At 46.2% G+C, this 23044-nt stretch overlaps 1 protein-coding gene across 1 annotated transcript; it reads right to left on the bottom strand.

The window, feature by feature from the left end:
- Positions 1-2579: 2579 nt before the first annotated feature.
- On the bottom strand, positions 2580-22750 carry LOC144676263 (uncharacterized protein KIAA1614-like). Its single transcript, XM_078536743.1, has 5 exons — positions 22662-22750; positions 18270-18510; positions 9069-9190; positions 5296-5477; positions 2580-3673 (listed from the first exon to the last, which is right to left on the bottom strand). The coding sequence occupies exons 1-5, from the start codon at positions 22748-22750 to the stop codon at positions 3468-3470; spliced, it is 840 nt and encodes a 279-aa protein (XP_078392869.1). The 3' UTR covers positions 2580-3467.
- Between the last annotated feature and the right edge of the window lie 294 nt (positions 22751-23044).

Here is a 23044-nt window from a genome sequence, read left to right on the forward strand (position 1 = left end):
TCCTCCCATTTCAGACTGTAAGGGTTAGAAACATAGAAATATAGAAACTAGGAGCAGCAGTAAGCCATTCGGCCCTTCGAGCCTGCTCCGCCATTCATTATGATCATGGCTGATCATCTAACTCGATAGCCTGCTCCCACTTTCTCCCCACACCCTTTGATCCCTTTCGCCCCAAGAGCTGTATCTAACTCCTTCTTGAAAGCATACAATGCTTTGGTTTCAACTACTTTCTGTGGTAACGAATTCCACAGGCTCACCGCTCTCTGGGTGAAGAAATTTCTCCTCATCTCAGTACTAAATGGTCTACCCCATATCCTCAGACTGTGACCCCTGATTCTGGACTCCCTCACCATCGGGAACATCCTTCCTGCATCTACCTTGTTTAATCCTGTTAGAATTTTATAGGTTTCTATGAGATCCCCCCTCATTCTTCTGAACTCCAGCGAGTATAATCCTAATCGACTCAATCTCTCCTCATTGACATTGACTGACATGTCCCGCCAACCCAGGAATCAGTCGGGTAAACCTTCGCTGCACTCCCTCTATAGCAAGAACATACTTCCTCAGATAAGGAGACCAAAACTGCACACAATATTCCAGGTGTGGTCTCACCAAGCCCTGTACAATTGCAGCAAGACATCCCTGTTCCTGTACTCGAATCCTCTGGCTATGAAGGCCACCATACCATTTGCCTTCTTTACCGCCTGCTGCACCTGCATGCTTACCTTCAGCGACTGGTGTACGAGGACACCCAGGTCTCGTTGCACATTCTCCTCTCAATTTACAGCCATTCAGATAATAATCTGCCTTCCTGTTTTTGCTACCAAAATGGATAACCTCACATTTATCCATATTATACTGCATCTGCCATGCATTTGCCCACTCACTCAGCTTGTCCAAATCACACTGAAGCATCTCTGCATCCTCCTCACAGCTCACCCTCCCACCCAGATTTGTGTCATCTGCAAATTTGGAGATATTACATTTAATTCCCTCATCTAAATCATTAATATATATTGTGAATAGCTGGGGTCCCAGCACCGATCCCTGCGCCCCACTAGTCACTGCCTGCCATTCGGAAAAAGACCTGTTTATTCCTACTGTTTGTTTCCTGTCAGCCAACCAGTTTTCTATCCATCTCAATACACTACCCCCAATCCCATGCGCTTTAATTTTACACGCTAATCTCTTATGTGGGACTTTGTCAAAAGCCTTCTGAAAGTCCAAATAAACCACATCCACTGCCTCCCCCTCATCAACTCTACTAGTTACATCCTCGAAAAATTCCAGTGGATTTGTCAAGCATGATTTCCCTTTCGTAAATCCACGCTGACTCTGTCCGATTCTGCTACTGTTTTCCACGTGCTCAGCTATTAAATCTTCTATAATAGACTCTAGAATTTTCCCCACTACCGACATCAGGCTGACTGGTCTATAATTCCGTTTTCTCTCTGCCTCCCTTTTTAAATAGCGGTTAGGGTTAGGGTTAGGGTTAGGATCATATCCTGCCAACTGTCCTGCCACCCCCTCCTTTAACCACCCACCCACCCCTCCCACTTGCCACATTGGTCACTCAGCATGTCCATCCTTGTGATGCAAATGATTTCTTTAAACCTTTAATGGATTTTCTCATGAGTTTTTGCTTACAACAATGTTCTGGAGATTAATTTTCAACTGCTCGAGACACCAGAACCTGTCTCCACGCCTGAGTGACAGTTCTAAATGGATGACCCCTTTGTCACTGACTCCTCCGACCAGAGGAAATAGCCCTTCCCTATTCACTTCACCGGAAGCCTCCATAACATTTAAACCTGCGTCAAATCTCCTCTTAACCTTCTCTGCTCCAGTCCCATTATCTCAAGCCTTCTTCCTCATAACTATAGTTTAATACTCCTGGCACAATCCTGGTATGCTCTCTGTGGCTTTAATGAAGCATCAAAAACTGGACACAATACTCTAATTCCTGCCTAACCACACTACGCCACAAAGTCAGTGTTACTTATTGGTGGTGAAAAATTATTTTCCTTTGGCTTGAATAGAATAGAGAATCAGGCAATGAAAAAACAGTCCCACAGTTCCCTTTCACCAGTTCCACCCCTGGTACTCCATGGCCCATTTTCTAAAACACTGAACACGCTTGGTCTTTATTCATCAAGCTGTACTCAAACTGTCAATGGGTTGGGAACACTAGGTCTCTCTCTTCATCCATCCCCATCGATTTCCTCATCCCATTCCTTGTTCTTTTCTTCCCCAAAATGCATTACCTCACGCATTTTAAACTGCATTTGACACCTGTCTGCCCATTACCTGTCCAACTCCTCCTGAAGTCTTCTGCAGTGCTCCCCATTGCTTTTCAAACCTCCTACTCTTGTGTTGTTGACAGGTTTGGTTATTGTGTCTCATACGCCCATGTCTGAATCGTCTACATGTACCAAGAGTGTGGGGGAATGCCTGACCTGCTGAGTATTTGCAACATTTCCTGTTTTTATTTCAGGTTTCCAACGTCTGCAGTATTTTACTGTTGTATAAATGCAACTCTTTCTTTCCTGGCATTAAATAAGAGGCTGTCACCACTGGCATTAAATAAATAGCAATTTTATTTCATGAGTGTTATATCTGTGATGGAGTTGTATTATATATTACTGGGAAGGATCAGGCAGTTTCGATAATGAAACCACTCCAATTGTGGCTGCTGCTGGCATAAGGGAGCAAAGTTTGAAGGTAAATGTATGAAGATCTCTCACTGTATAATTTTCAAAAGGATGGTACAATGATGGTTCACCAGTAACTTGATGCCCTTTTCTGACACGGTGAGAGCTCAGAGCCTTGGTCCGGCTGTCAGTCCCCAATTCATTTAGTCGTTAGTGTTGAGTTTCCTGTAGTTTATGAGGAAGGAACAAATCCCGCTCCGTTCTATGTTTGGGGTCCTTAGTACACTGGTTCATCAAACTCCTCAACATCAGAACAACAGAAAGTGTGCTTGGGAAATAACAGGATCTGTCTGAACGGGGAATAAAAAAGCCCCAGTTTCTACTGAATTACAAATCAACGTTCAATACTGAGAACTGTCCGTCCAATTGGACATTGAGGAGGGCTCCAGCCAATCAGGGGTTAGGAAAAGGAGGTGCTTCAGTTGCCTGCGTAAATGAACTCAGTGCCGCTGTGATTGGGTCGCAGTTGGAGGTTGGCTAACAAACAAAGTTGTACGTGACAAGGACGCTCAACATCGATGCTACTCAGGGCCCTGGCCTTCGATATGGCACCCAGAATGGCAACTGTTACTGCCCCTTGCCCATGTTCCAGGTCTGAGAATTAATGCAAATAAATATTGGATTTAGAAGCACCACAGTGCCTGGCCTGGTTGGAGGTGATTTTTACCCTAGGTGCATCTGAGTGTTGTAAACACTGAAAGTACTTTGAGTGAACAGCTTGCAGTGGCTGTGAATCTAAGCCATGGGCCGTGACTGTTAATGTTCCTGCTGCCGTCTGGTTCCATTATGTCTTCTGATCCAAATGGACACTGTGCTGCCCTGTAGCATCAGACTGTTCACCTCATTGAAGCTGAGATTTTCAACACGTACCCCGTTGACCTCCAGAATTTCATCCCCCAGTTCCAGCAATCCAACGTACAGTTTCTCAGCATTCTGGTCTGCCATTTGGTGAATAAATAAACCTAGAAGCAGGGGGAAAAAAAAAGTACACAAATTAACTTCGTAAAAATGGTGCAGTCAAAGGCCCAGATTTTTGCTGAGTCGTGGTGATTCCATGGACCTTTAAAAACGGCAGGTGGGACCCGGATCCGGAGGTCCCAGCCCCATTCCCGACAGGTGCCATTTTCACCGGTAGTGGAAAGGAGGTTTCCCTCATATGTGACTCACAGATGAGGGAAACCCAAACTCAGCTGGGCCATTTGAATTTAGTGCTGAGTTCAAACAGACCCTATTTTCGCTGAAGTGAGGGGCTTATCCCAGAGCATGGGAGTTGTGAATTTATGGAGCAGATGTAAATACTCCTGAAGGGTGGATAAACTCTGTAGAACTGTCAGGCTGTAAAGTTATTTAAATCCCCAGCCCTTTAAAAAAAATTGTCAGTGACATTGAAAAAAAATCTGTTCCAACAGTTATAATAGTTGTTTGCTGACATTACCCCAATGTCAATGGTTATCATTATGTCATTATTAATGCTTGGCTACTTTTCACATTATCTCTTTCATTATCTCAGTAGGGGGTTCTAAGTTCACAGTTTGATTGACAGCTCAAAGTGGTTGTTAAAGGATTAACCGTCTTTGATTTGGGATTGTGAATACAAGTGTTTGTTTTTGTAAGGAATTAAGTACTTGAGGGAATTTAAATGTTTTGATTATTTTTAATATAGTAAAGGCTACAATAGATATTTAGAACTTTATTTTATTTCATCTCAAGGTCACCTGATGTCTGTCCACGGTGGATACTGAGTGAGTTGGCACGGGGGGGTGGGGGGGTGAACAGCAAAGGATTGTGGGTGGATTGGCATGAGTTAGCATTACGTTGGCTATAAGGGGCTATGGGCTTGAGTGTGAGGCATGAATTGGCATGAAGGATATGAGGGGCCATTGAGGGTGGTTGGGGGCATAGGGAGTGGGTGGGAGGGTGAGGGGGTGTAGCAGGTGAGAGCTAGGGGACATAATATTTAACAAAATAGCTGGGAAGAAGACCCAGAGAACTGAGGCAGGCCTTTTAAGCAGCTCCCCTCAGCACTCAGAAACCTATATGGGCACCTCTGATGTGCATCCAGGGGCAGCAGGCCTGACTCCTTCCCGCCTCCTGCCCCCTCCCCCGGAGCTAAGGTCCCACTATTCAGGTGAGTTTTCCATCTTGGGAGCAAAGGTCTGTGCCAATATTTGTTTGTCACTCTGAGCCTGTATGAAGCCTGCAGTGGGTGTTATTTGGTATACATGTTTGTAGCGGAGATAGAAGACATAAAATAACCAGCAGTGTGGAGTGGAGAGGGTCTGGAGACATCAGCTCAGAATTTCGTCAGCGTGTTCTCTCTCAGAAACATGCTTACAATTTGATTATGCATGTTCTAATTGAATGGCAGAACAGGCTTGAGGGGCTGAATGGCCTACTCCTGTTCCCCGTTCGTGCTTAAACAGGATTTCCACTGCACTTCCCGGTGAGATTACTGTGGTGAAATGGACCAGTGCCTAGAAAACATCAGGCCATTCATAGCTTATAGCTGGTCGGAGAACGAGGCAGTAAATGAAAGAAAACCTTAGATCCTTAACAGAGACTAAGCTCCACATCCAGTACTCACGTCCGCATGACCTAGAGATGAGAAATCCAAAAGGACCATGGGCCGGCTTGGACAGTTCAAGCATGAAGCTGGCATCAGCGAATGTCTGGGTCACCTGACCAATAACCCTTGGGTGATTGGGCGACCCAATGTCTTCTGCGCTGAGGGATGTGATTGGCCTGCGACCAGAAGGCTTGGCCTCGCTGTCAACAAGTGAAAGGAAGACATTTGCACAAAACATACACATCACAACACAACTCAAGCAAGCCCCCGGTGCCCTATGGAGACCCTCCTGACTGAACATTACCTTATTGTTAGAGGGACCCACCCAAAAGTGCTGGTGCCTGTCACACGGACGCGGACCCACATTAGCACAGTTACATCATTTCCTCGCACACTTCAGGCCTGCCTTTGGAATCCCAAGGGAACAATGTGGAAGAGCTGACGGATGACCAACTTCTCCCTGTCCAATTCCCCAGTAATGCTAACGGACAGCGGCTGACCGAACAGATCGGCAGAAAGACTGAGGATGGAAACCCAACTGTGAAGCCATGTCGCCCGTGGCTTCAGTTTCCTCTCCAAAGACTTGGGGGAGAATTTTTCCTATGGCGGGCGGGCTGAGCGGGAGCGGGTGGGGGAGGATGACCGCCCACGATCGGCGGCGCTCCGTCATTTTACACGGGCGGGACAATTAAGGCCGGCCCAGCGTAATGCGGGGCTGGTAGTGTTCAGCGCTACCTTTGCGGGCAGGGGGAGGAGAGAGAATCGGGGCCTGCGCTCTATCGCGTGCACGGAGCTGCCTTGCGGAGATTGAATGGATTTGGAAACTTTTAAATAAATAGAGTAAAAATGTATTTGAACATGTCCCCTGTTACATGAGCTGGGGCATGTTTGTGAAGTTAGGAAAATTTATTTATTTACTTTATGAAAACCTTCAGGAAACCTCATCCCGCCCGTGGATGAGGTTTCCTGAAAAACGTGAAGGCCGCTTGGACTCTTCACCTGCCCGCCAGCGTTCCTAACAGCTTTAAGTACTTTTTTAATGGCCTTAATGGGCCGTTGACAGTTCGGCGGGCGTGCAGCTGCCTCAGGAGCGCCCCCGCTGAACGGAATGTCCAAATGATCCGCGATGACATCAGGACGCACGCCCGACATCATCACACATCACCTTACCTGTCGGTGTGTCGGGCCCGCCCCCGCACACCAACGGCAAAATTCTGCCCTTGAGCACGTGACCCAGGCTGACACTCCAGTGCAGTACTGAGGGAGTGCTGCATTGTCAGAGATGCCAACTTTCAGGTTAAATGATGAAACAAGGATCCCTCTGGCCCCTCAGATGGACGTAAAATACCCACATATGAACATACAAATTAGGAGCAGGAGTAGGGCCCTCGGCCCCTCAAGTCTTCTCCACCATTCAATAAGATCATGACTGATCTGATTTTAACCTCATATTCCTGCCTACCTCTGATAACCTTTCACCCCCTTGCTTATCAAGAATCTACCTAACTCTGCCATAAAGATATCCCATGGCACTATTGGAGGAAATGCTGGGGACAAATATTCCCTGACGAATATTTATCCCTCAGTAACATCACTGAAAGATTACCTGGCCATGATTGCATTGTTGTTTATGGAAACTTGCTGTGCATAAACTACCTGTCACGTTTCCCACATCTTAAACCCCCCAATTAGATTGCCCTGCTCAATCTTCTAAACTGGTGGGAAAACATCTACGCAGCCTGTCTTTAGAGATTGTCTAAACCTCGTGATATTTTTAAAGCTTCATTCTTTGGGGTGTAAGCATCGCTGGTATTTGTTGCCCATTCTCTGAACCCCGAGTGGAGGTGGTGGTGGGTCTTTTGAGCTGCTTGCCTATCTAGAGGAATCAGCACTCTCAAGAGAGGAATTAAAAGAGAAATAATTAAAATAAACACTCACAGTGAGCTTGATCAAGCCTATCATGCGCCTGCCTTTCATTAAATAAGTAGATTTGTTAGGTAGTAGTCTTAGCAGGGGAGGTCTTGTGGTGCAGTGGGTAGTTTCCCTGCCTCTTAGCCAGAAGCTCTGGGTTTAAGTCCCACTCCAGGACTTCATGGCTAAGGAAAGTGTGTTCATAACACAGCCAAACAGGTTAATCCTTCTAATGGCAGGTGGGAGAGATTCCTGGTCAGCCATGTGATGCAAAGGAAGTTTGTGCCTCTCCCATCACTATCTGTAGCTCCAGACTTCAACAGGCTAAAAATGTATGTTGCCACAGCAACTTGGACCCCCTTGGGGTCGGAGAGGTGGATGCAGTTGGTCTGGATGTTTGCTATGGACCAGATTGGTGTCAACAGCACAGGGTTCAATCCTGGCCCTGGCTGGGGTGGATTTGGGAGCTGCTTCCTTGCCCTGCCCCTGGTGGAGGTCACAGTGCTGTGGGTCAGACCTGCCCTTTGGGTCGAGAACGGAAGTCCTAGCAGAGTTCAGCGCCTATCCTCGGTGACAGAAGCTGGGAGGAAGTGTCCATTGTTTAAAGTTATGTAGAGACCAAACAGCAACGTGATAATGATCCGCTTTCCCCTGACGTTGTTTGAGGGTGGATCCTGGCTGGGTCACCCGGGAGACCTCCCCTTGCTCTTCTTCAGAGCTGTAACACAGGAGCTTTTACGTTCATGTGAGACATTTAACGCCTGTCAAGAAAAAACAGCACTACCAACAATGCAGCACTCCTGTGGTACTACACTGCAGCCTGGATTCTCCAGTGTGGGAATGGAGCCTACAACCTTCTGACCAAGAGTGCTATCACTAAACCACACCAATACCACAGATGACTCAAAGAGGAAATATCAGCCAAGCAGAGCCAGGTGTAGGTGGAGGAAACGCCCCCTCAGAAAATATTGACCTCATGGACAGATACAGCTGGGAAATCTCCCTCGGGAATATATTCTAGTCAGGTTCAAAAAAACGTCTCCAGCCATTGATATCTCTCGCCATCTTGGCTCAAACCTGCAAGAGAGGCACCAGGTAAAACTGCAGCCCTTCACTGCCCCACTGAGGCTCAGAGAGGCAGTGGGAGGGGTGGGGGGGTGGAAGCATTGGAATTGGTGGCAATGGGGTGATGCCAGGGGATGGGGTGGGAGGTGGGGGGAAGAACAGTAAAAGAAGTGATTGGTTGTTAAATTAAAGGTGTGTAAACAAGGCCAATGGAGGTGATTCCACCCCCACCCTCCAGCCACCAAATCCAACCCCTTCGTATTGCAGCTTGGCTGGGTAATGCCAACAATGTGGGTGTACCTACACCACACGGGCTGTTAGCGGTTCAAGAAGGCTCACCACCACCACCCTCTCAGGGCATTGAGGGATGGGCAACAAATGCCAGCGACACCTGCCTCCCTAGAATGGCATTTTTAAAATGCCACGAGGCTCAGGGAGCTAAATTATGAGGATCTGCATGGACTAGACTTGCTGTCCCTTGAGATTGGAAGGTTTGAGCACTGGTCTCATCGAGGTATTAGAGATGATCAATGGATTGTGACGGGGTTAGATGGAGAGACACTATTTCCTCTGGTTGAGGGAGTCCAGAACAAGGGGCCACGAAATTGAAATTAAAATTGGGGAAGTGGGAGAATGAGAGGAGGTCAGAGACCTCGGAGGGTTGTCGGGCTTTAGTGGGTCAGAGAGACAGAGGCGTTTACAGAGGCCGTGGAGGGATTCGAAAAGAAGGTTGAAATCCTCCTCGGCTCCTATTTCATCCTTGACTCTCCCTCGCCCTCGCCATTACTGAACCTTGACTGCCATCACCAGCCTACCTGTGCCCCAGGCCAGTCTCTGTTGCCTCCCCCACCAGGTAAGAATTGTATCGACTCTTCTTCTTCTGGGAGTGAAGGGATTGAAAAGACGCGGCTTTCCTCAACTGAACCAACGGGGACACCTAGTGGGAGATAACACAACTGCATTTATCCAGCCGCTCCATGCATTTTCAATGTTGACATTAAAATTTACTTTTCAGCAGCGGGCTCATTAATGCTAATTAACCATTCGTCAGTGAAACCTCCTCCAAGCCCCCAGTCCCAATGTCACTGGCAATGCTAATTCTTCAGAGCAAAGAAAAATTCAATGTTAAATTCAGGACAAGCTCTGGAAATTCTTTCCTAGCTCCTTGATGCCATCAAGCCAGACTCCTGGAGGCTGTAGTTACCCATTGCATATCACAATAGGTACGTGAACTAACATCCCTCCCTCCCATTCCTGCCAGAAATTCCCATTTTCTTTGGAATCAGGGACTGTACAGAAGTTTGCATTAATATGGAACAGTGTAGTGTATTGAAAATTGCATTGTCCATTCTGTCCACTTGAGGCTTCCATACACACATATGCCAGTGGTGAGAGTCTGCTAGGAAAAGATAATAAAGGATCGTGTTTAACAGTTCATGCGGTTCTAATGCTAAATGCCCCTGGCTGAATATATAACTGTTTCTGTCCCAAAGAACTTCACTGACACGATGATGTGACTTGTGCATGAGTGATATTAATCTGTAATTTTATTGGCTGATCAAACATTTATTGAACTGTTTAAAAAGGACTTTTAAAAAACAAAGGCACTGACTTAAGATGGCTGCCACGAGTCACCTGATGTCAGGTATCACCAGTTGACCAGTTTTCTGTAAGGTTCCATTGTGGAATACAATTAAGACATGCCCCAAGATCCTCATGGAATTTCACACCTGCTGATGTCAAGAACCACTTCAAAAGATTTACTGAAATGACACTGGACCTCACATTTGCATTTCTATAAAGCTACCTGTCAACCAGAGACAGAAAGCCCACTAGGATAATAGATAGATGGAAAGGTGTTTTTCCTATCTCATCATGATGGATAATGAATTATTCAGAAGTTAATGGTTGGGAGATTATAGACCACAGGGCAATAATCTCAGTCTGTTCAGACATCAGCTAAGCTAATACCTTCTGAAATCATTATGGGGAGAGAGGTCATGTGGCTAGAATAACAATTTTTGAAATCTGCCGCAAGATGCTAAAACAGTAGGAGCCTGGGAAAACCTGCCAAATTGCCGTAATAAGCCAGATTACGTTCTTAAAAATAAATTGTCTCCAGCAATTGCTGTTTTACACGGGCTTCCACTCCTAGGATCTCAGGACCACCATGGATAAAAATCTGCCACAGCTACAGACACTAGCAAAGGACTCAGAAACAGTGAACTCTCTATTTTTGGCCTCTTAGCATTTTAATTTGCCTAAGAATGCAATTACCTATTGTATAACTTGTAATTTTGCACGTATATGTGTGTTGTGAAGATCAGGCATGGATTTCCCTTCTTAAATATTTTGATGTTTTTACCTGGGTGGGTTTTTAACACAATAAAAACGAACCCCTTTTGTTTAAATTCAAGAAAGCCTGCCCGGCTAGTTTCTTTGTAATCAGCATGTAAATGGTTAAGCACAGACAGTAAGTACGTACTTTCATCCTTACAAGTTCACAAAAAAAAAACCCTGTCACGGTCAGACTTGGAGTGGGAGGACAGGGCAATCATTTTTTCCACTCCTCACATGCCCAAGTTGAACAATACCTCTAACCTCCCTCCAGTCTGAATTTGCTCCTGGTTAAACATCTCCAGCAACCCTTAGCCTTTCCACCTAGCTCCAGTGCCCAATTTTATTTGAACCATGGAACCATATAGCACAGAAAGGGACCATTCGGCCCATTGTGCTTGTGCTGGCCCTTTGATCAAGATTTCCGATTGGTTCTGTTCACTTTGCTCTGTCCCTGTAACCCTGCAAAGTCTGTCTCTTCAAATATTTTCAAATTTCCATTTGGAAGTTATTATTCAATCTGCTTCTACCATCCTCTCAGGCAGTACATTCAAAATCATAACAACTTGCAACCTAAACAAATTTTCATCTCCCCTCTGGTTCTTTTACCAATTATGCTACATCTGTGTCCCTCTGGTTAGTGACCCCACTCCTACTGGACATAGTTTCTCCCTATTTACTCTTATCGAAATCACTCATAATTTTGAAAATTTCTATTAATTCTTCCTTAAGGAGATTCTTCCCTGCTGGAGGTTACATCTTCCAAATGAGATCTAGAATTACTCGGATAGCGCAACACAGAAATAGGACGTTCAGCCTAATTGGCCTGTTATCCAGTGTTTATACACCACTCAGGCCTCCTCTCCTTACAATGATCTCTTCCCACCCTGCTCCCTGTATCCCTCTGTTCTCAGTCACGTTTGAATCAAGTCTTCCCTGAAGCACCTCGATGGTATCTGCAAAAAACACTCTTTGTTTGATCGGCTACTCTTAATACTTACTTGTTCTGGACTCCTTCAAAAGTGGAAAGTTACTCCACACCTACCCTGCCAAAGCCCTTCATCATTTTAAAGGCCTCGATCAGACTTCTCAGCCTCCTCCTTTCTAGAAAGAGCACCCCACCACCCTGTCCACTGTTCAATCTTTCCTGAGAGTCGCATTCACTTATTCTGGGATCGTCCTTGTCAAGTTTTTTTTCTGCACTCTTTCCAACGCTTTTCCAATGTTGGGAAAAAGGGGATGTCCTTGAGCGGGTATGTTTTCAGCCCAAGTAGAAAGGAGGCATTGTGAGATCTGGTGCTGGGAATGAGGTGGACCAAATGGGGCAATTGTCTGTGGGGGAGCATTTGGGTAAGAGTGATCATTGTATCATCAGGGTTTGGATTAGTAATGGAGAAAAGCAAGGAACATTCTAATATAGACTGTTAAATTGGAAGGGACCTCATTTCAATGCAATAAGGAGGGATCTATTCAGGGTAAAATGGAACCAGGGACTGACAGAAAAACAGTCAAGGATTAATGAGTGATCATTAAGGAAGGGATGCTTCAGGTACAGGCTAGGTACATTGCAACAAGGGCAAAAGGCAAGGGAGCCAAAAACTGGCTGCCTTGGATGATAAGGGAGATAGAGTTTATGAATAAATAAAAAAGAGGTGAATTCTTCAAGTGAAACCAAGTTAAATGCAATATGTTAAGAGGGGATGTGAAGAGGAAAGTAAGACAGACAAAGAGAGAGTCTGAGAATAGAATGGCAGTCAACATAAAAGGGAATCCAAAAATCCTCTACCGGCATGTAAATAGTATTTGGAGGTGTGGTGCGTCCTATACAGGACAAAGAGGGTGCTGTCTGCTTAGAGGCTTAGGGCAAGGCTGGAATACTTAATGAGTTCTTTGTATCAGTGTTTACTGAGGAAGACGGAGCTGACAAAATATCAGTAGAAGTGGAGATAGTGGAGGCAATGGATTGTGTGAAAATTGAAAGGGAGGTGGTACTGGAAAGGCTGGCTAAGCTTAGGATAGATAAGATGGTCCGGATGGCTTGTAACTCAAGTTACTAAAGGAAGTGGGGGTGGAGATAGCAGATGGGTTTGCCTTAATTGTTCAATATTCCCTATATGAGCAGGTGACAAAGGCTGGAGAGTGGCAAATCTGACATCCGTATTCAAGAAAGGGCATAAGGACAGTCCTAGCAACTGCAGGCCGGTCAGTTTAGCATCAGTGATGGGTAAGGTTTTGAAAGCCATAATAGGGGGGAAAAAATCAACAGGCACTTGGAGAGGTTTAAGTTAATTAAGGAGAACCAACATGGATTTCTAAAAGGCAGATCATGCTTGACTAATCCAGTTGAATTTTTTGATAAAGTAACAGAGAATTGATTCAACTCCATAGCATAGCTACGGATAATCATTGAGTGACATTTCTAAAATTGAAACCTAATTAATTAAGTAAAACACAATAAAGATGGTAGGACAGGTGATGTGTGGCAGCTGTAGAATGTGGGAGCTGGTGGGCACCAGTATGACCCACAGCGACCGCGTCTGCAGTAAGTGCCTGCAGCTCGAGGAGCCTTGGCTCAGAGTTGATGAGCTGGATTCTGAGCTTCGGACACTGTGATGTATCAGGGAGGGGGCAGCTACCTGGACGCTTTGTTCCAGGAGGCAGTCACACCCCTTAGGCAAGGTACTTCAGATATGGTCAAGGGTCAGGGACAGGAGGTGAGACTAAGAGTGAGGCAGGTATGGTGACCCAGAAGGTTGCAGTGGAGGATACACAGCCCTTGCTATTTGAGCAACAGGTTTGATGTTCTTGCAACTCTTATGAATGAGAGCAACGGCTGCAGGGAGGGTGAGCAAACTGACCATGGCACTATGGTTCAGGGGGCCGATCAAGTGGGAGGAGTAAAAAGAAATGTAGTTATAGTAGGGGACAGTATAGTTAGGAGGATCAATACTGATCTCTACAGCTGAGAGGGAGCCCTGAAGGCTGTGTTGCCTGCCCAGTGCCAGGTTTCAGGGCATCTCCTCAGGGTTGGAGAGGAACTTGGATTGGGAGGGGGAGGATCCAATTGTCATGGCCCATGTGGATACCAGTGTCATAGGTAGGACTGAGAAAGAGGTTCTACTGAGGGAATCTGAGCAGCTAGGAGCTTTATTAAAAAGCAGAGCCACAAAGGTAATAATCTCTGAGCCATGCGCAAATTGGTGTAGGGTAAATAAGATTAGAAAGTTGGATGCTTGGATCATAAATTGGCGATAGATTGGTGTGGGAGAAATGGGTTTTGATTCATTGGGCATTAGCACCAGAACTGGGGAAAGAGGGAGCTATACCGTTGGGATGGTCTTCACCTGGACTGTGCTGGGATCAGGGTTCTGGTGAACCTTATAGCTGGGGATGTAGAGAAGGCTTTAAGTTAAATAGTTGGGGGGGTGGGGCGGTTCACATGAGGGGAGGTTTGGAAAGTTAAAGAGAAAGGACAGGGCAATAGTGCAGGATAATGACACAGTTAATGGTAACCAGAGTGTGACAGGTAGGGACAGAGTGTACAAACAGAAGAATGTACCAGAAAATAAGGTCAAAGTAGGGAAAAATGGTAAAAAGAAAGCATTAAAGGCTCTTTACTTGAATGCACGTAAGCATTCATAACAAGGTGGATGAATTGATGGCTCAAATAGAAATAAATGTGCACGGCATGATAAACATTACTGAGTTGCGGTTGCAAGGTGACCATGGCCGGAACCTGAATATTCAAGGGTATTTGACATTTTGGAAAGAAAGGAAGAAAGGAAAAGGAGGAACGGTGGCTCTGTTAATTAGGGATGAGATCAGTTCAAGAGTGAGAAACGATCTTGGTTCAGAAAGGCAAGATGTAGAATCACTTTGGGTGGACATAAGAAATAACAAAGGAGTCACTGGTGGAAGTGGTTTACAGCCCACCCCCCCCCCCCCACCCCCCCACCCGTTCCAGCAGCTACACTGCATGACAGAGTGTATATCAAGAAATAATGGGGGCTTGCTAGAAAGGTATTGCAATAATTGTGGGAGATTTTAATCTTCATGTAGATTGGACAAATCAAATTGGTAAATGTAGCCTGGAGGATAAGTTTATAGAGCATATTTGGAATAGTTTCATAGCACAGTACGTTCTGGAACCAACCAGGGAAACAGGATATTTTAGACTTGGCAATGTATAAGAAGACAGGATTAATTAATGACCGCATAGTAATGGATCAACTAGGCAAGAGTGATCATAACATGCTGGAATTTCACATTCAATTTGAGAGTGAGAAATGTGGGTCTATCACTAATGTCTTAAACTTAAATAAAGGCAATTACAAAGGTATGAAGACAGATTTGGCTAAAGTGGAATGGGAAAATTGGTTTAAAGGTAAGACGGTAGAGAAGCAATGACAGACATAAAGAGATATTTCATAACTCAAAGCTACATTCCATTGTTTAAAAAAAAACTACTAGAAGGATGTGCCATCTGTAGCTAAGTAAGGAAGTTAAGGGTAGTATTAAATTGAAAGGAAAGGTGTATAATGCTGCAAAGATTAGTGGTGGCCCAGAGGTTTGGGAAAACTTTAGAAACTAGCAAAGAATGATTAAGGAAATAATAAAGAGGGAGAAATTGTAGTATCAGAGAAAACTAGAAAGAAATATAAAAGCAGACAATCAAAGCTTTTACAAGTTTGGAGTAGCTAAAGTGAGCACTGGTCCCCTAGAGGGTGAGACTAGGGGATTAATAATGGGAGGCAAGGAAATGGCAGAGATTTTGAACAAGTATTTTGTACCTGTCTTCACAGTAAAAAACACAAAAAGGATCCAAAGGATAGTAAAAAAATCAAAAGGCTAAAGGGAGGGAGGAGCTTAAAACAATCACGATCATTCGAGAAAAATTACAGGGAAAACTAACAGGAATAGTATGTAGGAACAGACAGACCTGGGGGTCCATGTGCATTGGTCTTTGAAGGTGGCAGGACATATTGAGAGAGTGGTTAGCAAAGCATATGGGATCCTGGGCTCCAGAAATAGAAGTATTGGGTACAAACGCAGGGAAGTTATGCTGAACCTTTATAAAGCTCTGGTTAGGCCCCAACTAGAGCATTGCATCCAGTTCTGGTCACCACACTTTAGGAATGATGTGAGGGTCCTTGAGAGGGTGCGGAGGAGATTTACTGCAATGGTTCCAGGGATGAGGGGTTTTAGCTACAAGGTTAGGTTGGAGAATCTGGGGTTGTTCTCCTTGGAGCAAAGGAAGTCAAGGGGAGATTTGGTAGAAGTGCACAAGATTAGGACCGGTTTAGATAAGATAGAGAAGGAAAAACTCTTCCCATTAGCTGATGGTAGAAGGTCTAGGGGATACAGATTCAAGGCTTTGGGCAAGCGATACAGGAGGAATGCGAGTGAGTGGTAATGACCTGGAACTCGATCACTGCCCATGAGGATGGCGGAAGTGGAACCAATGAATGATTTCTGAAGGAGATTGGATGGGAACTTGAAGGAAATAAACTTGCAGGACTATGGGGACCGAGCAGGGGAGTGGGACTGAATGGATTGCTCCACAGAGGGTCAACATGGACTTGATGGGCCAAATGGCCTCCTTCTGTACCACGAATGACTCCATGAGTCCATGACTTCATTTCAACATAACCTCCCTGCTTTAAAGTGTCACCTGTTCCCTCTCAGGTGAATGAAAACTGGGCACTATTTGAAGAAAAGTGGGCAATCTGCTCGGTGTCCTGGCCAACATTCCTCCCTCAATCAAATAAAAAAACTACAAATGAACTGATCACTCATCCCACTCGCTGTTTGTGGGATCTGGCCGTGTGCAATTGGGGGTTTTCCTACATAACAATAGCGACTTCACTCGAAAGTAAGCTGGGAAGTGTTGTAAGGATACAATGGGGTACTATATGAATGCAAACTCTTTCTTCTCAAAGGCAGGATGATTCCACCCACCCTCCCCCCACCCCCGCCCCACAACCCCCCGACCCACCCTCTGGTATGAGGTCTAGAATGGTACAGGATAGGTTAGAGCTTAGTGCGTGTGTTACTGCCTGTCACCTGCTCTTATCCCTCGAATTCTGTCTCGGATAATCTCCCAAGGCACTTCACCGAGGCCTAGCAAAATAAAACAAGAACCCAGGCCAAGAAGGAGATACAAGGCAATGAAAAGCTAGGACAGTAGCGAGTACGAGCATCTGAAAGGAGAGAGAGAAAGAGAGAGCTGGGGGAGGGGGGGATTTCCAGAATGTGAGTCCTAACAGAGCACGGCCACCAATCGTGGACTGAATGGGGGGCCAGAGGCAAGGGTTTGGGGAGGTTGTAGGCATGCAGGTGCTCATAGAGCCAAGACCATTTAAACACAAGGATGAGAATTTTAAAATGGGCCCCAATGTCAGTCGGCGAGCACAAGGGGAACAGAATGTTAGGATACGGGAAGCAGTTCAGATGAGCTGAAGTTTATGTAGTTGGGAGATGAGTGGCACAGGAACATTGTGACCTAGAGGTAACGAGAGCATGGATGAGGGATTCAGCAGCAGCTGAGACTTAACTGGAGCTGGGTGAAGTTATGGAAATAGGCCGTTCGGGTGATCGAGAGGGCTGCTTTCAAACTGACTCAGGTTGGAGGTGATTTCAAGCCAATCTAAGGGTTAACTGTTTACTGTCCAATCCTAGATACCCTGGAGTCAACCACATACTGCGCAGGGTCACGTGTCGGTGCAGACTCGATGGGCCGAAGGGCCTCTTCTGCACTGTGTGATTCTGTGACTGGGCAGGTAGGCACAGACTGGACAGGGGAGGCAACTTCCCCTCCCTGAAGGAGCATTTGGTTTTTTTTTTAACACTGATCCATCAGCCAACAATCATCAGATCACTGAATTGAGCGTTCCCAGTCCAGTGGCATAGCCCCTACACGATCAAGGCTGCCTGACAGTAAACGACATTACAACACAAGAGTGCCTGTTCATCAGAAGCCCAGCAGGTGGAGCTCATGTGCTATTTATATTCAAAGTGACCAAATTAGCAGCACAGAAACTGGCCATTCAGCCCAGCTGGTCTCTGTCAGCGCTTATGCTCCACATGAGCCTCCTCCCACCCTACTTCATCAGTATCAGAACATCCTTCTATTCCTTTCTCCCTCGTGTGTTTATCTCATTGCTCATTAAATGAACCAATGCTGTGTACCTTGTGGTAGCGAGTTCCACATTCTCACCATTCACAGGGTAAAGATGTTTCTCCTTGAATTGGATTTATCAGTGACTATCAAAGGTGGCCAGATGGAGTTAAGTTACAGATCTTTCATGATCTAATTCAATGCTGGAACAGGCTCAAGGGGCTGAATGGCCTCCCCCTGTCCCTATGATCCTACTTATGTTTATGGCCCTCAGTTCTGGTCTCCACAGATGTGGAAACACCTTCTCTATGTCTATCAGCAGGTCACCTCTCAGCCTTCTCTTTCCCAAATCTTTAAACGTTCCGGATAGTTCTACACTCTCAGTATCATGCTTGCAAATCTTACTTTACCTTCTCCAGTGCTTCATTATCCTATTTATAACATGGAGAAGAGTTCACTGTATTCCAAGTGTGGCGTACCTAGGATTCCACACAAGTTTAACATAACGTCTCCGTTTTTTAATGCTACGTTTCTGTAAACATGAGTAACTCAGACTACCCACCAGCCGAAGGGATTGTAGGGAGGGAGTCTTCCTCAGCTTTGTTCGAATCTCCTCACACCTCAGTTCATCTGACGTATTGTCTGTTGACCGGCTGTGAATCTGTTCCAGACTAGATGACCGGAGTCTGTTCAGCTTACTGACTGTGCTGTGTCCGATTGTGCAGAAGAAGGCTTTCAGGGAAGAGCTGGATTTCTGGTGGCTCTTTGGGCTGTGCTGAGCTCCAGAGCTGCTCCCAGAAACACTGCACAAGAAGGCACAGTGTCATTCACATGCTGCTCACACACAACCTCGTCAACACCTGACATTACAGACAAGGGGGTGGCTCCACAGTCCGGGCAGCTAGCAGGAGCAAGGGTCAGATGGTAGGATACACAGGGAGTGAGGGTCAGAAGGTGAGTTACAAAGGGAGTGAGGGTTGGAGGGTGGGTTACACAGGGAGTGAGGGTTGGAGGGTGAGTTACACAGGGAGTGAGGGTTGGAGGGTGAGTTACACAGGGAGTGAGGGTTGGAGGGTGAGTTACACAGGGAATGAGATTTGGAAGGTGAGTTACACAGGGAGAGAGGGTTGGAGGGTGAGTTACACAGGGAGTGAGGGTTGGAGGGTGAGTTACATAGGGAGTGAGGGTTGGAGGGTGAGTTACACAGGGAGTGAGGGTTGGAGGGTGAGCTACACAGGGAGTGAGGGTCAGAAGGTGAGTTACAAAGGGAGTGAGGATTGGAGGCTGAGTTACACAGCGAGTGAGGGTTGGAGGGTGGGTTACACAGGGAGTGAGGGTTGGAGGCTGAGTTACACAGGGAGTGAGGGTTGGAGGCTGAGTTACACAGAGAGTGAGGGTTGGAGGGTGGGTTACACAGGGAGTGAGGGTTGGAGGCTGAGTTACACAGGGAGTGAGGGTTGGAGGATGAGTTACACAGGGAGTGAGGGCTGGAGGGTGAGTTACAAAAGGAGTGAGGGTTGGAGGGTGAGTTACACAGGGAGTGAGGGTTGGCGGGTGGGTCACACAGGGAGTGAGGGTCGGAGTGGGTGTTACACAGGGAGTGAGGGTTGGCGGGTGGGTCACACAGGGAGTGAGGGTCGGAGTGGGTGTTACACAGAGAGTGAGGGTTGGAGGGTGGGTCACACAGGGGTCAGGGTTGAAGGGTGGATTACAGGGAGTGAGGGTCGGAGTGGGTGTTACACAGGGAGTGAGGGTTGGAGGGTGGGTCACACAGGGGTCAGGGTTGAAGGGTGGATTACAGGGAGTGAGGGTCTGAGTGGGTGTTACACAGGGAGTGAGGGTTGGCGGGTGGGTCACACAGGGAGTGAGGGTCGGAGGGCAGGTTACACCACGATTAACATCAGTAAGACATATGATGTAGTCATGATCTCATTGCTGTCTGTGGGATCTTACTGTGTGCCAATTGGCTATCCTGATCCCTGACACTGCAACAGTGACCACACTTCAAAAGTAATTAATTGGTTGTGAACTAGCCTGGGACACACTGAGGTCATGAAAGGCAGGATAGAAAAACAAGTTCTTGCTTTTAATGTGAGCATTGTGGTGGTGATGCCATTGGCCAGTCCAGAGAACATGAGCTGGTTATCTGTGAAATTGAATCCTGTTTAAAAAATAGATGCGGAAATTTCAATCCAGGGTTAGTAAAGTGACCGTGAAGGTGTCAGCTTCTGGGAAAATCCCAAAGGAAATCTGCCATCGTTACCCACTCTGGCCTAATGTGACTCCAGACCCACACCAATGTGGTTGGCTTGAGACTACCCTCTGAAGTGTCCTAGCAAGTCACTCAGTTGTATCAAACAAGTTCAAAAAGACACATCTCCATCTTCTCAGGAGCACCTAGAGAAGGGAAATAAATGTTGGATTTGCAAAGAGAATGGATTTTCGAAACACATTTTACCACTTGGTGAATGTAAAGGATTTAAGGAATATTTCCTTTTGTGCAGGTCTGATACAAGAGAGAATGATGCATTGAGTCAGGACTCACATCTATTTTTAAAAATGTATTATTTCACGGGATGTGGGATTCGCTGGCTGGGTCAGCATTTATTGCCCATCCCTAATTGCCCTTGAGAAGGTGGTGGTGATCTGCCTTCTTGAGCCGCTGCCTTCCATGTGGTGTAGGTACACCCACAGTGCTGTTAGGGAGGGAGCTCCAGGATTTTGACCCAGCAACAGTGAAGGAACGGCAATATATTTCCAAGTCAGGATGGTGAGTGGCTCGGAGGGAAACTTGCAGATGGTGGTGTCCCCATGTGTCTGCTACCCTTGTTCTTCTAGTTGGTGGCGGTTGTGGGTTTGGATGGCGCTGTTGAAGAAGCCTTGGTGAATTTCTGCAGTGCATCTTGTAGATGGTACACACTGCTGCTACTGTGCGTTGGTGGTGGAGGGAGTGAATGTGTGTGGATGGGGTGCTGATCAAGTGGACTACTTTGTCCTGGATGATGTCAAGCTTCTTGAGTGTTGTTGGAGCTGCACTCATCCAGGCAAGTGGAGAGTGTTCCATCACACTCCTGACTTGTGCCTTGTAGATGGTGGACAGGCTTTGGGGAGTCAGGAGGTGAGTTACTCACTGCAGAATTCCTAGCCTCTGGCCTGCTCTTGTAAATATACTGCAATGCAAATACACTGACACAAGAAGGCAGGTATCATTTTTTTAATGCCTAGATTTTACCTCTGATCTCTCTGAGTTATTAGTCCAGCAACATGACCACAACACAACCATGCCCATGAACTAATGGAGAAAGTGAGGAGAAGAAGATGTTTTATATATTAGAAGTGGGGATGTTCGCTGATGATTGCACAATGTTCAGCACCATTTGCGGCTCCTCAGATACTGAAGCAGTCCCTGTCCAAATGCAGCAAGGCCTGGACAATATTCAGGCTTGGGCTGATAAGTGGTAAGTAACATTCACGCCACACAAGTGCCAGGCAATGACCATCTCCAACAAGAGAGAATCTAAACATCTTCTCTCGACATTCAATGGCATTAACTTCACTGAATCCCCCACTATCAACATCCTGGGGGTTACCATTGACCAGAAACTGAACTAGAATAGCCATATAAATACTTTGGCTACAAGAGTAGGTCAGAGACTAGGAATCATGCGATGAGTAACTCACCCCCTGACTCCCCAACAATACTCAAGAAGCTCGACACCATCCAGGATAAAACAGTCCATTTGATTGGAATCCCATGCATCACCTTAAACATCCACTCCCTCCACCACCAACGCACAGTAGCAGCAGTGTGTACCATCTACAACATGCACTGCAGAAACTCACCAAAGCTCCTTCGGCAGCGCCTTCCAAACCTGTGACCTCCACCATCTAGAAGGACAAGGGCAGCAGAAAGATGGGAACACAGACACCTGGCAGTTCCTCTCCAAGTCACTCACCACCCTGACTTGGAAATATATCACCTTCACTGTCACTGGATCAAAATCCTGGAACTCCTTCCCTAACAGCACTGTGGGTGCAGCTCTCCACTCCAGCCAAAACCATGTGATCTCCTGGGGGAAGTGAAAAACTAGATCAAAACCCAGGCTAACTTGGGGAAAAGAAATGCTTCCAACAGTCATCAGAACTAGTTCAGGAGATCACCCTGGCCCTCAGAATGTTATGCAGCAGTTTATACAAAGTGATCTCTGCTCCAGCCAGAAACAGCCCATCTCTCTCTTTTGAAGGATTTCAGTGAATGAGTGTCCACTGCATGAGCCGGTGTCCAGAGGGTCCGCTATTCTCTGGGGTAAGGACCGCCTCCTGAGATCTAACCTCGGTCTGACCTTACACAACTTACAATTGTGACCCCGGTTCACCATAACATACAAACATATGAACTAGGGGCAGGAGTAGGCCATTCGGCCCCTTGTGCCTACTGCACCATTCAATAACATCATAGCTGATCTGATTGGGGCCTCAACTTCACATTTCACCTAGTCCCTGATAGCCTTTGACTCCCTTGTTAGTCAAGAATCTATTTACCTCTTAAAAATATTCATTGACTTTGCCCCCCCACCTGTGGTAACCTGAGGTGCAGTACACCTTTAAGAGAATGTGAGCAGATTGACCATGTGACTGTATTACCCAATGGCTGTGTAGCACGGGCTACATTGTTAATCAGTAGTTTGGAATAGGGTCTGGTTGGAGAAGCGCACATTGTGTTAATGCTCTGTTACTTGTGTTAATAAACAGGATGTGCTTCATCTTACATTGGTCTCTGCGGCTGCAGTATCTTGTTTATTAACTCACTCACCAGTAGACAGGCGTGCAACTGTGTTCACTGAGTAAAGCGACCCAATAGAAGAAATATAACAACTGGCGATGAGGCAAAACACGACCAGTCGATGACACCAAAGAAAGCCGCAGGAATTAAACAGAAGTAAATCAGCTGTACCTTGCAAAGCGATTATTAAATACAGTCTTTATCATAGTCGTCGAAGTTATCTCCCACCAGTGTGTCACAGTTTGGCCGTATCGAACCATTTGATCAGACCACCGATGACTGGTCAGATTATATTGAACACCTTGCGTTATTCTTTTTGGCCTATTGACATATTGGGGGAGGAGAAGAGGCGAGCAATCCTCTTATCGACATGTGGCAGTAAAACATACGGCCGAATTCGTAGACTAACGGCACCCAAAGCTCCAGATTCCAAGAGCTTTGATGAGTTAGTAAATCTTGTGAAAAGCCACTTTCAGCCAAAACCCTCGGTAACAACGCAGCGTTTTAAATTTAATTCGAGATATCGCGCCCCTGGAGAGACAGTCAGTTGCTAT

Source organism: Cetorhinus maximus, unplaced genomic scaffold (genome assembly GCF_964194155.1).
Source record: "Cetorhinus maximus unplaced genomic scaffold, sCetMax3.hap1.1 HAP1_SCAFFOLD_1468, whole genome shotgun sequence".
Lineage (NCBI taxonomy): Eukaryota > Metazoa > Chordata > Chondrichthyes > Lamniformes > Cetorhinidae > Cetorhinus > Cetorhinus maximus.